Below are 15,032 nucleotides of genomic sequence, written 5' to 3' on the forward strand. Positions count from 1 at the left end.
CCACTTTGCAATTCGGCTATGGAAAATTTCATGAAAAGGATATTGTCCTATAAGCGTGGTCGTGGTGATCATTTGCCTGATGTTATTTTCCACTATTAATGGCACACCTTCTCCTCTACCTCTTTATAATGAAATAAACATCCGATCATTTATATTAAAAAATAGCATTTTTCTCTCTTTTAACACCGCTTATAAGATAGCCCTGCACAAACATGCATTTGTCTTAGTATTATTCTATAATTAACCAAACAGTTTTCACAGGCAGGCTTATTATAATATTAATTAAACTAGCTGTCAAGTTTGTACTTTTTTTTTTACTTGGAGCTTCACGTTATCTGAATCATATTAAATTTGGTTAAGTAATCTTAATAACATGGAAGAAAGGCAAAAAATTACAGCAATTTGTTTAATGGCACAATTGACCGCCTGTAGTAAACAATTGGCAGAAGCCAGAAAAAGGTGACTACTTGGGTTGCGTAGGATTATTGCAGCAATACGCATGCAAAATTCGTTGTTATATTTTGTAAAAAAAATTATAAACAACAGGTAAAAGCAATTATGGACGGACGTAAGCAACTACATAAACAAATTGTGAATGGGTGTTAGCATTAAGGGGTTTGGGGTAGTCAGATTGAAGTATTTCTTTTTCAAAAATTTCGATTTTTTTTTAACAATTAGTTGACGGTTTTTTTCTCGAAAATTTGAAAAATATTTCTGTTAATTTTGAGAAAAAGCTTCGACTAATTTTTTGACCGATTGATTTTAGACGAATCTTCGAGCGCTTGTGATGATCACCTCAAGGGACTTCTGAAGAAACGGGCTCCACACAAACAGCGATAACTTTTACAATTATTCAATTATTTGTTTTAAATTTTGCTTAAGTGAAGTCAAAACATGATTAATTAATGCTATGTTTTTATTTTTGTAAAATGAAGCAACTGATTAGCAAAAAAAAATTATTGAAAATCATCATTTTTTCGGGCTTCTGACTACCCCATTAAGCATTGTGTGAATGTAAATATTTGTTTGGGGAAAAAGAAATCCATTATTTTGGCGTAAATTTTTTGCGCAAATGGCTTAAAACAGTTTTATGGTCGATCTTAAGCTCCTGGGCGATGCTACGACTACTTACATGCCGATAAACTTCGATTATTTCTCTGGATTTGTCGACATTATCGACATTTTATTTAAATCAAAAATTACTGGAACAATTGCACGTAAATAGCTGTTACAGTATCGGCAACACCATTCACAATTTCAGCAGCCTGGTTTGCATTTTCGTCGTTATCAAAGAAAAACTGTAAAATGTACCGAATTTTATCTTTGTTGACTTCCATTGTTAACATCCTGTACTCAACCGAAAGGAACAAACAAAAAACTGAATGGAACAAAAAAAAAATTTTTTTAGTGTGTAAAGTGAATTTATGGAGAAAATAATGGATTTAATATTATAAAGGGTGGTTAAGTATCAAAGGCTGGATTTTAATTAAAATACAATTTTTTTAGAAAATTATTGTCATTTCTCTTTATTATGATATTATTGGTATGGCTCAATTACGTATGGTACAAAATATCGGTCAAATGGCCGCCACGGCCTCGGCGGCACACCTCCATCCGATGGTTCAAATTTTCGATGACGCTGCGGCATAATTGAGATTCTATGCCGTTAATGTGCCGAATTATCTCATCCCTTAGCTCTTCAATTGTTACTGGCTTATCGACGTACACCTTTTCTTTGAAATAACCCCAAAGAAAAAAGTCCAACGGTGTCGTTGACGTTTAGGTGTGGTTCACATTCAACATCGGCCCTTGAAATTTAACCACCTTTTACATAGCAGGAAATGCAAAATTATCTTTACCAACCGTTCTTGCGGCCGCCGTTGCCGTTGCGTGACTACCATTCGGAATTCAGAGAGAGCGTAGGTTCGAATCTCGGTGAAAGGCCAAAATTAAGAAAAAGTTTTTCTAATAGTGGTCACCCCTCGGCAGGCAATGGCAAACCTCCGAGGGTGTTTCGGCCATGAAAAAGCTCCTCATAGAAAATATCTGCCGTTCGGAGTCGGGTTAAAACTGTAGGTCCCTGCATTTGTGGAACATCCAGACGCACGCCACAAGTATGAGGAGGAGCTTGGACAAACTCCCAAAAAGGGTGTACGCGCCAATTATATATACATATATATTCTGGAAGTTGCTTTGAAGGCGTGGCAGACAAAAAATTCGGTGGCAGACCATGGACGTTTCAACAGGACTCAGCATCGTCTCACAAAACTCGAGTGCACCAAGAATGACTAGAAAACAGCGTTCCGAACTTCATAACGTCCACACAATGGGTTTCACATTCAGCAGACGCAAATCCGATGGTGTATTCTCTTTGAGTCATTCTGGTGAACAAGGGCCGAACTAAAAGCTTTACCAGTCTCGGGACGCTGAAAAAAGCCGCGTCCGCGAGTGGGCCAAAATGCCTGCGAGTCACATTCGGGCAGCTAGCGATTTGTTTCTGGACCATCTCAAGGCCAAAGTCAAGGCAAAAGATGGACTTATCGAGCAAAAATAAACTGATTCTTAATTTTGTATTATTTTCACACAATTTTTACTTTGAATTGAATAAAAGTAATTTTCCAAACTAAATTTATGGGCTTCTTAATTGGTTACACTTCGAGTGCCGGATCCCGTAGTTGCAAAATTGATTTTTTCCTAATTTCATTTCTCTTCATTATTTGAATTTTTATATGTTTTGTACTTATGGATTGACATTTTTTTGCAGTAAAAATGAAATGTTTTTGTTTCATAAATCTTTATGTATCAATGGATTTCATTATTACTTCTCTTGTACGGTTTTTTGGGACAATTTTTTACAGTTTTTTCCATCTTACACGACTTTTTAAAATAGTGAAACATATCCCCAAATTTGCCATATATCGTATATATATTTTTACACAATTGTTTTTTTGCACGCTTTTCTTAGGAACCGTGTAAAAAAAAGAGATACACCCAATTGTGCCTATTTTAGGGCGCATTTAACCGTGCGTCACTGTACATTTACGTCAAAAACTCAATCATCTGTCTAGATTTATTCAAAAGCAATGACAAGTCAATGGTCTGCAATTTGTTTAATATATCCGTCAAACAATTGAATTGTACAAAAAAATTTTGTTAATGCGTCACGTGTATGGATAAGCTGTGCATTTGTTGTATATTTGGTTTTCAAAGTCATTACTCGCGTCTGAATGCACGATATAAAATATTTGATGGCATTTTAATTATTTTTCGTATTTTGAAAATATCTTTATTCAAGCTATGCATGCATGTAAGTGCATTGAACGCATAACTGGTAGGGCTGAGGGGAAAAGGTTGTTCCATTTTGATCGTTTATTTTACAACTTGGGCATGGAGATTATGTACGTAACAAAATAGCCGATAAAACCGAGGGCAATGCATTTAAGATGTTTGATGTTATAATCTTTGAATTCGGTGCGTAAATGAATTGTGTCTATTAAATAGCGAAGCGCCGAGCGGCCGCTAGCTGCTTAGCATTGGACCTTCTAATTCGATTACATAGTCCGGGAGCCAGAGGTCGATTTTGGACTGTATTTTTCTACCGTTAAATTCTTGACTATACTTATGATTTAGCTTTCATGAATATCGAATATCGGTGTGATTGTGGGAGGGTACGAAACGTGTCGAAAAAAAATTTCTACCAACTCATTTAATACCGGCTGAAATTGTTTTGCAAATTGTTGACATTTAGAAGAATAAAAAAAAATAGTCAGTAGTCAATAGAGGGGGGAAAATACGTTAAGCTGACGAACTTGTAAAATAAATTAAAAAGTAAAACTACTACTACAGTTGACTATTTTTTTATTCTTCTAAATGTCAACAATACACAAAAAAAATTTCTGCCGGTATTAAATGAGTTGTTAAATTTTTTTTTTTTGACACGTTTCGCAGCATCCCACGCACGTACCCACCGCTACTGGACCAGCTGACGGTTGGTTTCGACATCTATTGGATGGCGTCTGCCTTCAGTATTAAAATCAGTCGGCATGAAATGATAAGGTCAAAATGACCTCTGGCTCCCGGACTAATAGTGCGCCTCGCTTCTATACAGAGTGATGTTAGCACTGCAGCATCCCCATACGATTTCCGTTAGTCCCTCCCCTGCCAATATTAAAACGCCATTTTGTTATTTTTTTACTTTTTTTCTATTTGAATATTTTGCCAATTATCTTTCTTACCATATTTCATTATTTATCATAAAATTTTGTGCCTAACAATTTTTCCCTCATACTATCGTACATACATACATATGTACATTTGTACATATCATATTTTACAACTGCTCTAACTATGCAACATCCATTTCACTACCTAGCGACTCCCATATGGGCATTCCTCTCATAATCTCGATTTACATACACCAGCATTTCGGTTAAACTTACCACAACTAAATACATACATACATGCATACAACACATACTTACATATACATATCTTTATTTGCGCAATACTTAATCGAAACCAAGCAATCATTTTTAATCACATACATTTTTAAATATTTCGATACAAACTCATTTGCAAGTATTGTAGATATAATTGTCATAGGAGTCCGTCTATTACCTTTGATTACTTTGCAGTTTCTCAATGCGGTTTCTTGGCGCATAAGTATGTACTCGTATATACTTTTACGCAGTACGTGCATACATTAGGGTGACCCATCTTTTTTAAAGGTGATACTTATTTAATTATAATCAGTTTAGTTTAAGGGGTTATGCACAGTTAGAACTTTCAAAAAATCGATTTGTTTTTATTTATTATTTTTTTTTTTGTAATGTACATATATGTAGATAATTGTATATCGTTCCGGTGAAACGATTTTCGAAGTTAAACGCAAATTTGAAAAGAGTTTCAGAGTGCTTGAAAGTACAAGGCCGAAGCGGCAGCGCGTTTTTCTTAAAATGGTTATTTCAAAGTCGGTGACCAACAGTACTCGGAAATGGCTAAACCGATTAGTCTCAAATTTTAACACGAGCTTCTTAAATATAGTTTTTAGTAATTAATTGGAAAGGAGGCCACCGTAGCCGAATGGGTTGGTGCGCGACTACCATTCGGAATCCACAGAGAGAACGTCGGTTCGAATCTCGGTGAAAACACCAAAATTAAGAAAAACATTTTTCTTAATATCGGTCGCCCCTCGGCAGGCAATGGCAAACCTCCGAGTATATTTCTGCCATGAAAAGTTTCTCATAAAAATATCTGCCGTTCGGAGTCGGCTTAAAACTGTAGGTCCCTCCATTTGTGGAACAACATCAAGACGCACACCACAAATACGAGGAGGAGCTCGGCCAAACATCCAAAAAGGGTGTACGCGCCAATTATATATATATATATATATAATTAATCGAAACTTTTTCTCACCGATAAATATTGTATTTTTTCTTTATATGCAATTTAAGTCCGAAATTTTAGTCAGAAATCGATTTTTGTGTTTTTTAGAAACCACCATTTTGTCAAAAAAATTTATTTTGCCTATTCCTTCGATTAATTACTAGATTTAACATAACTTTAACGAAATCTGTTTGGTTTTTTAATTTAAGAGGATCCAGTTCAGTGATATAGTGGTCACCGCAAAATGTCTTTTTTGAGAGGAGCTCCCGGAGATCAGCTGTAGCTCCTTTCCAAAAAATATTTTTACTCATACTAAGTCTTCAAATACAGTTAAAAGATAACATAATATATGTACAAATTTTTAGGTCAATAAATTCAAAAGTTTTCTCAGAAAAAATTCTGAAAAATTCGCTTTTTTCAGCCTTCCAACTGTACATAACCGCTCAAAATATCGTGGCATGATTGGAAAAGTATTAGAAGAAGTGCTGTAAAATAACTCTTTAAGGAATTGAAGATGCAGACAATGATTATTAAATTTTTCATTTTATTACAATTTATTGCTCGTAAATTAAAAAGCATTTCAAAAATATTGAATATTGAATATTGAATATTATTTACTTTCAATGCACTATGTTACACAAACCGCCGTATGCATTTTCAAAAACTTTTTGTTTAAAGATACGCGAATTGGTTCTGTCATTTTAAGGGAGCTTGAAAGTAGAATTTTTCAAAACCAATTCTTTTGCTTTCCAAGACGCGGCTGAATAATGCAGGGCGTGTAATATAGTAAAAGTGCCATAACTCCCTCAATTTCGCCCTGATTGCCTTGAACCTTTCATTGCACGATAGCTAAGGCCCCGACCTTTCCCATCATGTATGTATGCTCAAGTATTTTCAATTCCAAAAGTTAAATATTCCATTAACTGCCCTTAATTTATTCGAATACTAACAAAATGGCGGACTTTTGAAAAAAACTTATGATTTTGGAGTGGAAATCAGACTGTAGTATGGAAAGTTAGGGCTGAAAAGAAACGAAAGTAGCACCTGACAGAATGACAAGCCTACAGAAAAATAATCAGTTTAACTTTTTCGTTTCAGATGTCCTGAAGTTTTTGTATTCGATTTGATGTCAATAATAACATAACATCAAAACGATCGCATTTTATTTCCTTAAAAAAAATTCCTAAAAAATATCTATAAAAAATGATTATTTGACCAGACTACTACCGAAAGTATAATCAAGTTTTCAGTTAACATTATGCGGACAATTTGGACTACCACTATAGATTAGTGGTCAATATTACTACTATACAAATTCTTTCTATGTTAATTCACATTTCGCAATAAAAAATCTTATAAAGGGTGATCAGATTGGAAGTACTTTTTCCAATACATAATTTTTTCAGTATTCATTTGAAATTTCATCCTTCACTTGAGACTTACGCCTCAGCAACGATTACAAATCGTGAAATTGTATTACGAAAATCGACGCTCTGTGATTGTTGTATGATGTTCGGCGATGATACCCATTTTTGGCTTAATGGCTACGTGAATAAGCAAAATTGCCATATTTGGGTTGAAGAACAACTAGGTATTAAAGAACAACCTTAACATCCATTGAAAACAACCTTTTGGTGCGGCCTTTGGGCGGAAGGAATCATTGGCCCATATTTTTTCAAAGTCGAGGCTGATGCCAATGTAACAGTGAATGGTGAACGCTCTAGCGCACTGGTAAGCGACTTTTTGATGCGGAAAATTTAAGTCCCTGATCTCCACAACAAGAGGGCATTATTTGTCATATAGCTCGTGCAACAATGGATTTACTGCGTCGTCTCTTCTCGCACCACTGGATTAACCACCAAGATCATGTGATATCACACTTTTGGACTAATATTTGTGGGGATATGTAAAGTCTAAATGCTTTGTGGATGAACCAGCTTCGATTGTGGCATTGTCAGCCAGCATTACTAAAATTATTCACGATACACCGACCGAAATCCTCCAGCGAGTCGCGAGTCATTCAAAATTGGTGTTTACGGATGGCCGAATTACGCCGCACATTTAAAAGGGATTATCTTTCAAAAATAAATGTCATGAATGGTTCTACACAAAAATAATAAAGATTGCCCAAACAATTTGAGGTTTCGTAGTTTCATTTCAATTTAAAATCCGGTACCTTTAAATTGATCACCCTTTAATTAATATTAAAATTTTGATTTCGCTTATATTTCCATATGAATTTGTTGTTTTATATCGCGTTAGTTTGAAAAAAAATTTCATCGAAATTACAATACAATGGTATCGCCGATTCAGTGGCGCAAATTTAACAAGATCCAATCTATAGACAATTCCGCTTGGTTCTGTTTATTTATAAAATTTAAATTAACACGTACATACTATAAATAATTAATAAATACTCAACGCGATGCATTCTTCCACATTCCTAGCTGACCGGCGACTGCTTAAAGTACATACATACATATGCTCTCGTCCTGTTTAAATTTTAAGGGCAGATGTTGAATATGAACCACGCCTAAACCTCAAGTTTTTTTCTGCATTTCATTTGACAGTTTTCAATTCCAGATCAACTCAATTTGAACCATGGAAAGATACACAATCCAGCAACGCATTAAAGTTATTCAGGTTTATTATGAAAACGGGCGTTCAAATCAAAATGCATATCGAGCACTTCGTGATTTTTTCTGCCAATTTAATCGTCCAAATGTGCGTACAATTTCACCTCAGTGGATTCGTCGATAAGCAGAATTGCCGCATTTGGGCGAATGATAATCCAAGAGTAATTGCCGAAAAACCAATGCACCCACAAAGAGTGACTGTTTGGTGCGGTTTATGGGCCGGCGGCATCATTGGGCCGTATTTTTTCCAAAATGAGGACGGTCAGGCAGTTACTGTGAATAGTGTTCGCTATCGTGAGATGATAACGAACTTTTCATGGCCCGAATTGGAAGATATGAATGTGGACGGTATGTGGTTGCAACAGGACGGTGCCACTTGTCACACAGCTAACGAAACATTTGGCCGATATTTTATTCCATACGTAATTGAGCCATACCAATATTATCATAATAAAGATAAATGACAATAATTTCTTAAAAAGTTGTATTTTATTCAAAATCAACACCGGCCCTTGAAACTTAACCATCCTTTACAATTTTGGGTGAACGGTTTCACCAATTGCATTTACCGTACATTAATATAAGCAGCCAGAAAAGTGGGGGAAACGCATCCCGGTTTACAAAACGATGGTTATATATGTACATAAACTGGATCAATAAGAAACAGCAAATTTACAATAATTAACGACGAATAACTTAAGGTGGAGAAATGATAAACGGCAAATTTACAAGAACAAAACATAACGACAAATAACTTGAATAAGTAAACTGCGTAATTTAATAAGCGAGACTTCGCAACAAATGTTACAGCTGTTTATTTTGAGTATGCGCCAAAAAGATGGTTCACCTTAATATTTACATATGCATATACATACACATAAATATTTACAGGTATGCATTCTTAAGCACCCAATAGCGGCACATCACTAATTCACTTGTCTTAATACTGTTTTTCATCTATAGCTGTCGTTCCAAAATATACATCCATATACAGAAATGTATATTTGTAAGTATGCATCTGAATGTATTTTTTATAAACTTACAAAATTTTTTTCCTTTCAGCATCGTTCTGCGCAGACTTTGATTTTCGCAAACTTTCTTTACACCTTTTCTACTTCAGAATTTTGAGTTATCGTTTTTATTTTCAGTATAACAAACACTAAATTTCAATAATTATGCATTATAAATTTTGTATTACGTTAAATTATTTAAATATTTAATAATAACGAGCTTTGTTGATTCTCTGTTATCTCTCATTTTTGTTATATTTAATCGCTCTTCACTTTTGTTTGATTTTATGATCCCATTTAGGTCTCAGTTTTAGTTTATTGCTTTTATTTCCGGTATTTACAACATATGCACATATCGCTAAAATTACTTAGGCTCGGAAGTGGCTTTGTAACATTAGCCTTTTGACCGTATTTATTCGAGTCTTTTGAAATGATTTGCTTTTGCGTACCCAAAGCAAATGAGACCCAAATATAATGGCCTGCTGGGTAACATCTGTTGTTAACATATTGTCAGTTGCTCATTTGTTGTTGCCTGAGCAAATGTGCTGCTATTTTCTATATACATACATACATATATGTAGGTAATAAATCTATAAAAATGTTCAAGAATATCATGTAGTATATGTGTATGTATGTACATATATGCATATTTACTTATTTACATATTTTAGCAAGAAAATTATACAAATACTTGCATAGATATTCCACAAGAAAATAATGCGATTTACTTGATTTTACATATACGAGTATGTAGATATGTGTATTAGAGCACGCAAAGGTGCAAAATTATTATTTTTTTTCGCTCCTCGCTAATTTTTGAATAGATCACGTTTTAACAAATTTATACGATAATTAAAAAAAATTCAAATTTACCAAAATTATGCTACTACGTACAATAAATCTTAATATTATAGTTCGTAACAACAAATTCGTGTTCACTTTAATGTAATTATAACCTAAAAAAGAATATTTTAAGATCGTAATTATTTTGCTTGAATTAAGATACATAAATGAAAACCCAGTGTCAGCGCTTCACTTTCGGCTCTACAGAAGGCTCGTTTGCAGAACATTTCTTCAGCTTAAAATGTCTATTTTTCACTAGGAGGATCGTTTAGGAAGAAATATTTTCTAATGCAAATCTTATTTAAAAACGCGACCTATCCGCCAATGGCAGGGAAGCGAAAAGAACAATACTTTTGCACATCCCATATATTTGGTGGGCGCTCTAATGTACACACATATGTACATACATGTGTGTTTGTACTTGTATGTACATGCCGTTTTGACATTCTCCTATCTTTCAATTTTCGTCTTCCAATTAGAATGCTTTAATTTGCTTTAGTATGCATTATTGTTTATTAGCTGCATTTCAATGCTGCAGAACTGAATGCAACACTTCATGGCATTGTCAGTATAAATTATTTTGACGTTTTCGATTTTATTGAAGTTCAGTTTTCTATCAAATGGCACTAATATTTTTTAGTTCTCTACGTTTCTTTTTGCGTTTATTGTAGTATGTTGAAGGCGATGTAATTTTAATTGAACGCCAACGAGTTCAACTGAGGTTAAATGTGGCAATTGGTTGCCGAAAAATGGTAATTGCCTAAAGCTCGATATAAAAACAGAAAAATTAAATAAAAAATATTTGCATATATAACTCACATAAATACTCAAATAACTCAAATAAATACTTTGTTTTTTATTCAATGCCTTATTTGATTTTATTTTAATCTACTCTATATTATTTTATTATACTTTATTTCATTTTATTTTCTTTCTATTTAATTTTTCTTCATCTAACACGAACTGCCATCAAAAATTAATCTAAAGCTGAACTAAGTCACAACCAAAATTTATATAAAACCGCTGAAATTAGAAATCAATACAAATGAATCCAACCAAATGAAATATGAGCACACAACTCTTTAATGAAATAATAAAAAAACGTGTTTTTACTGTTTTATATAAATATGCATTTTAATGCCAATTTATTTACTCAGGTATGTATTTTTAATTATTTATATATATTTATAATTTTAAAACTATAAATAAAGCAAGACTTGTATTAACGTTGCATAACAATTTGCTGCTTTAAAAAGTTTTTAAACTTAAAATAGGAATTTATTTTAATTTTTATCATTATATTTACCTAAACATTTTGTAATATATGCTTTTATGTGTATATATAAATAAAAGAGAGAATATCTTGGGTAGCCATTAAAGTTAAACGAAATACAACACGAAATTCGAAATAAAAAGTAAAATTTCATAAACATAAATTTTGTTTAAACGGAAATGCGTCACATAGTTGTGGGTTTTTCTTTTACTTTATCTAATTAAAACGAAAATAATGGGAAAATTAAAATTGGAATCATAAAAAGTGATACAATTATACAATATTAACTAACAAACTAACTCTACATTAGGGATGCGCATTTTTACAATTTTATGAATGTATGAGTGAACATTTTCTTTTTCTGATGAATGAAAATAAAGGAGGTTGTTCAGTGATGCAATACATTTTATTCGCTGTTTTTTCTTTTTTAATTTTTCGTTTATACTTTTTGCTTTTTTCACAAAGTAAAACGGCACAAACTGAACTTTTTATATTACTTATTTCAATGACTGTGCCTTGCACATGTTCTTAAAAATTTGCATAATCCATTATTTTCTTTAAAATTTTTATTAAATCTACTCGAATATACGAAATTGCCTTAAAGCAGAGTAATGCAGTTGTCTTTTGTCTGCTAAATGTAACCGAATAAATATGTAGTCTAGAGGCTCAAGGGCAACATAAAACTAAATAAAAATACGTTTTTGTGCCAAATCTTACAATGTTTCAAATTCGTTAATTGCCTTCGTTTTTAAATAGGAATATTAAAACGAAATTCTTAAACAAAAAATAGTGCAATTTACAATTATCTTTTATATATTATATAATAATTATAATAATTTTGGTTTTTATTGCTAAAAAATCAACAAATATACAAAACGAGTGACAACTGTTTGATTATGTTGTTGTTGCTGCTATTTTATCTACAAATTTTGCGGCAATACTCGTCACATCACTGCACGCTTTGGAGGGCTGCCTGCGGCCTTCCTTATCTCTCACACTCTTGCTCTGCACTGCTACTCCACACACAGCACTCCTCTCCATCCTTTGTATCCTGTTTTATTTTTATGCTATCACTTTGTTGCTTTCACTACTGAGTTTGCGCGTAAAACGCCAAGTAATGTTATTGCTGCTGCATCATAGTTTCTGTTTCGTTTTTTTTTGTGGTTTTCTTGTTGTTTTTGTTACATCACTACTTCTACTATTTAAATTGTGTGACGGCCGCCACTTTTTTATAAGAATTAACGTTACTGTTATTGTGTTGGCGTGTCAGCGTTAGCCTAATTCACGTACAGATGTATACATACATATGTTGTGTAGGGGAGGGGGGGCACTGGTAGCTTGCGCCTTTTTATCGCTTGCTGGCGTACTCACATACTCTTTTTGACGGCTGATTGCCTCTACTTCGTTATAATGTTATCCTCCCTACACGCTACCGCCGCCACAAGCGCTGCACCACGACCGGAACCGTCTTCGGACAACATCAAGTCAAAGCTAATGCCTGGCTTGACCAGTTCTGTGATCTTTTCCACCATCAACGAATGGAATTTCGGATGGAAACGGTATACGCTACCGTCAACGCCTACGGTCACGTTCTTTTCATCCATTTTGTTGATGAGGGTCGCAATGCCGCAGGATACTAGATGCGCTGCACGTTTCGAGACACATTCGCAGACGTAGCGGACATTGGCGCAGTCCTCATCGGTAGCGTCATTCAGGCCCAATTCGTCCAACACCATGCGACAGTTGGTAAAATTGTCTGGTTCGTCGGCTTCGATTTCAGACACATATTTTGTGAAGAATTGGCCGCGTGTCATTAACACATCCGAATCCTGTCCATTGAAGAGTATGCCTGCCTTAACCAATTTTACAATCACCAAGCGCACCAGTTCGCCCATGTACATGCCAGAAATCATTTTCTCGAACAGCTGTTTGCCCGGATTGATCGAGTGTCTATCAATTTCATCATCGAATTCGGTGCGTAGGAAGTTCAACATACCATTAGTGCCCAGAGCGCCCCACTCGGTGTTAATCAGCATATGTGGCTTACCGTTTTCTGCGCCCTCGAACAGCTCGCACTCTTCTACGCGTTCAACATAGCAAGCATTCGATCCTGTACCCACAATTAAACCAATTTTGCAGTTGTGATTTTTCCAGGCGCATGACATGAGTGTGCCTGTGGTATCGTTTAAGATAGCGCAAATTTCAATTTGTACATCTCCACGTCTCGCAATGGCGTCCTTTAAAAGTTGTACAACATCTTCACCCACCACACCAGAGCAATTGAAGCCCTTCGTCCAAGTGGACAATAGACCTTTGGTGAGTCCCAATTGTTGCAGAGGAAAGGAGAAGGTGAAACCCAGTGGTAGGCGCTCCTTGTATACATTATGTTCGGACATGAAGCTGGCTAAACATTCGGCGATGTGATCGAAGAGTTGCTCACCGGATCCAATCATGATGTGTTGTGGTATGGCGTAAATGCGTGATTCCATTTGGAAATCGTGTTCTTCCTTAAGATGAATGAGCAGCACACGGAAGTTGGTACCGCCAAGGTCGAGAGCCAAGAATTTTCCACGCTCGTTGCCATTGGGCAAATCTTGAACATACGTAGTGAAGCACTTGACATCGGCTTTGGCATGTGTGTCCTTATTGAGGCCGCGCTTGATTTCATGCAGGATGCGATAAGTTAATTCCTTGATTTGTTCGTCCGTTAACAATAATTGCTGACATAACTCGTGAACCATTTTGTATTTTTCCGCGACACTAGCGTTAGCGTATGGTGGAAATGGTATTTGTGGCTGTGCCTGCAGTTGCTGCTGCTGAAGTTGCTGTAGCTGCTGCGCAGATGTCGGTTTGTACGAAAAACTGGATGTAACATTGGCTACGCTGCCAACTGCGCCGTTGCCGAATGTGCCAACGTGTATGTTATCTGTCTCGTCCGCGGATTTAATGTTGCCGCTACACTTGCAAGCCACGCAATGGCCGTTGTTTTGACTGTTGCTCAGGTTGCTGCAACCGCCAAATTGTTGTTGCTGACTGTGGCACGAAAGCTTGTCGCTGACGATGCAGTCGGAGCCGCGACAGCAGCCATTGACAATTGCGCTGCCGTTGCTATTAATAGACATGCTCTGCATTGCACCATTCAAATCTTTCTCCATCTCTCCCTCTTTGATTAGCTTTTGTACTACGAGGTATCTACTTTTTTCACTTTTTATTTGCTTCCGCAATTAGTTTTTCGCAAATACGTTGTAAATGCTCTCACAGCTTTTGATTACTCTGAAATAGTTTTCGCTTATTTTCGCTAAAGACCTGCGCGCTGCTGTGGGGTATACGCGTAGTTGCAATATCTCCCAGATATATTGTGAACAAGAGAGTTAGCAATAGTGGGTTGTCTTTTCACTATTAGCTTTGATATTTGACTCCTATACCTTCCTCTTGGCTCACTTTTTCTTCAAAAGGTATTTAAAAGCTTTCTACCTTCTAGTTTCTACTTGTACTCTTACACTTATTTTGCTTGCTGATGCAATTTAGACGTAATTGTTGTTGGATATGCAACTTTTTGATTTTACGTATTCGCAATACTTTGGTATGGTATATTGTGTTTTGTTGGCTTTTGTTTTGCTCAAAATGCAGACGAATGCAAAGACAAATTAAACACAACCAATAAATGCACGAATCACACACGAATCTATCCCAAAATGCACTTCGGTATTGCAACACTAATGCTTAATGATCGTCCTTAGTGATGTGGAGTTTATAAAATATATTTCCACTGTAAAATTTTCTAAGTTTTCTTCTTTTCAAAATTCTTTCTTTAGACTTCTGGTTTGCACGATATTTTAATTTCCCGCTCGACCAACCGTCGTCTTTAAACGTTCGCCTCGGAAT

General features: G+C 35.2%; 1 protein-coding gene and 1 long non-coding RNA gene across 2 annotated transcripts in view; both read right to left on the minus strand.

The window, feature by feature from the left end:
- Positions 1-10,824, minus strand: part of LOC128857775 (uncharacterized) — a 45,492-nt gene extending 34,668 nt beyond the window's left edge. The window contains exon 1 of the long non-coding RNA XR_008453946.1: positions 9,065-10,824. This is a non-coding gene — a long non-coding RNA (uncharacterized LOC128857775). The remainder of the gene's footprint in view (positions 1-9,064) is intronic.
- A 1,441-nt stretch (positions 10,825-12,265) lies between these two features.
- LOC128857772 (hexokinase type 2) lies at positions 12,266-14,987 on the minus strand. The gene has a single exon (XM_054093523.1). The coding sequence runs from the start codon at positions 14,300-14,302 to the stop codon at positions 12,545-12,547; it is 1,758 nt and encodes a 585-aa protein (XP_053949498.1). The 5' UTR covers positions 14,303-14,987; the 3' UTR covers positions 12,266-12,544.
- Positions 14,988-15,032: the final 45 nt, after the last annotated feature.

Source organism: Anastrepha ludens, chromosome 3 (assembly GCF_028408465.1).
Source record: "Anastrepha ludens isolate Willacy chromosome 3, idAnaLude1.1, whole genome shotgun sequence".
NCBI lineage: Eukaryota > Metazoa > Arthropoda > Insecta > Diptera > Tephritidae > Anastrepha > Anastrepha ludens.

What these genes read in the sequence shown, in the direction of transcription:
- LOC128857772 (XM_054093523.1), bottom strand. Translation starts at nt 14,302, where the DNA reads ATGGAGAAAGATTTGAATGGTGCAATGCAGAGCATGTCTATTAATAGC.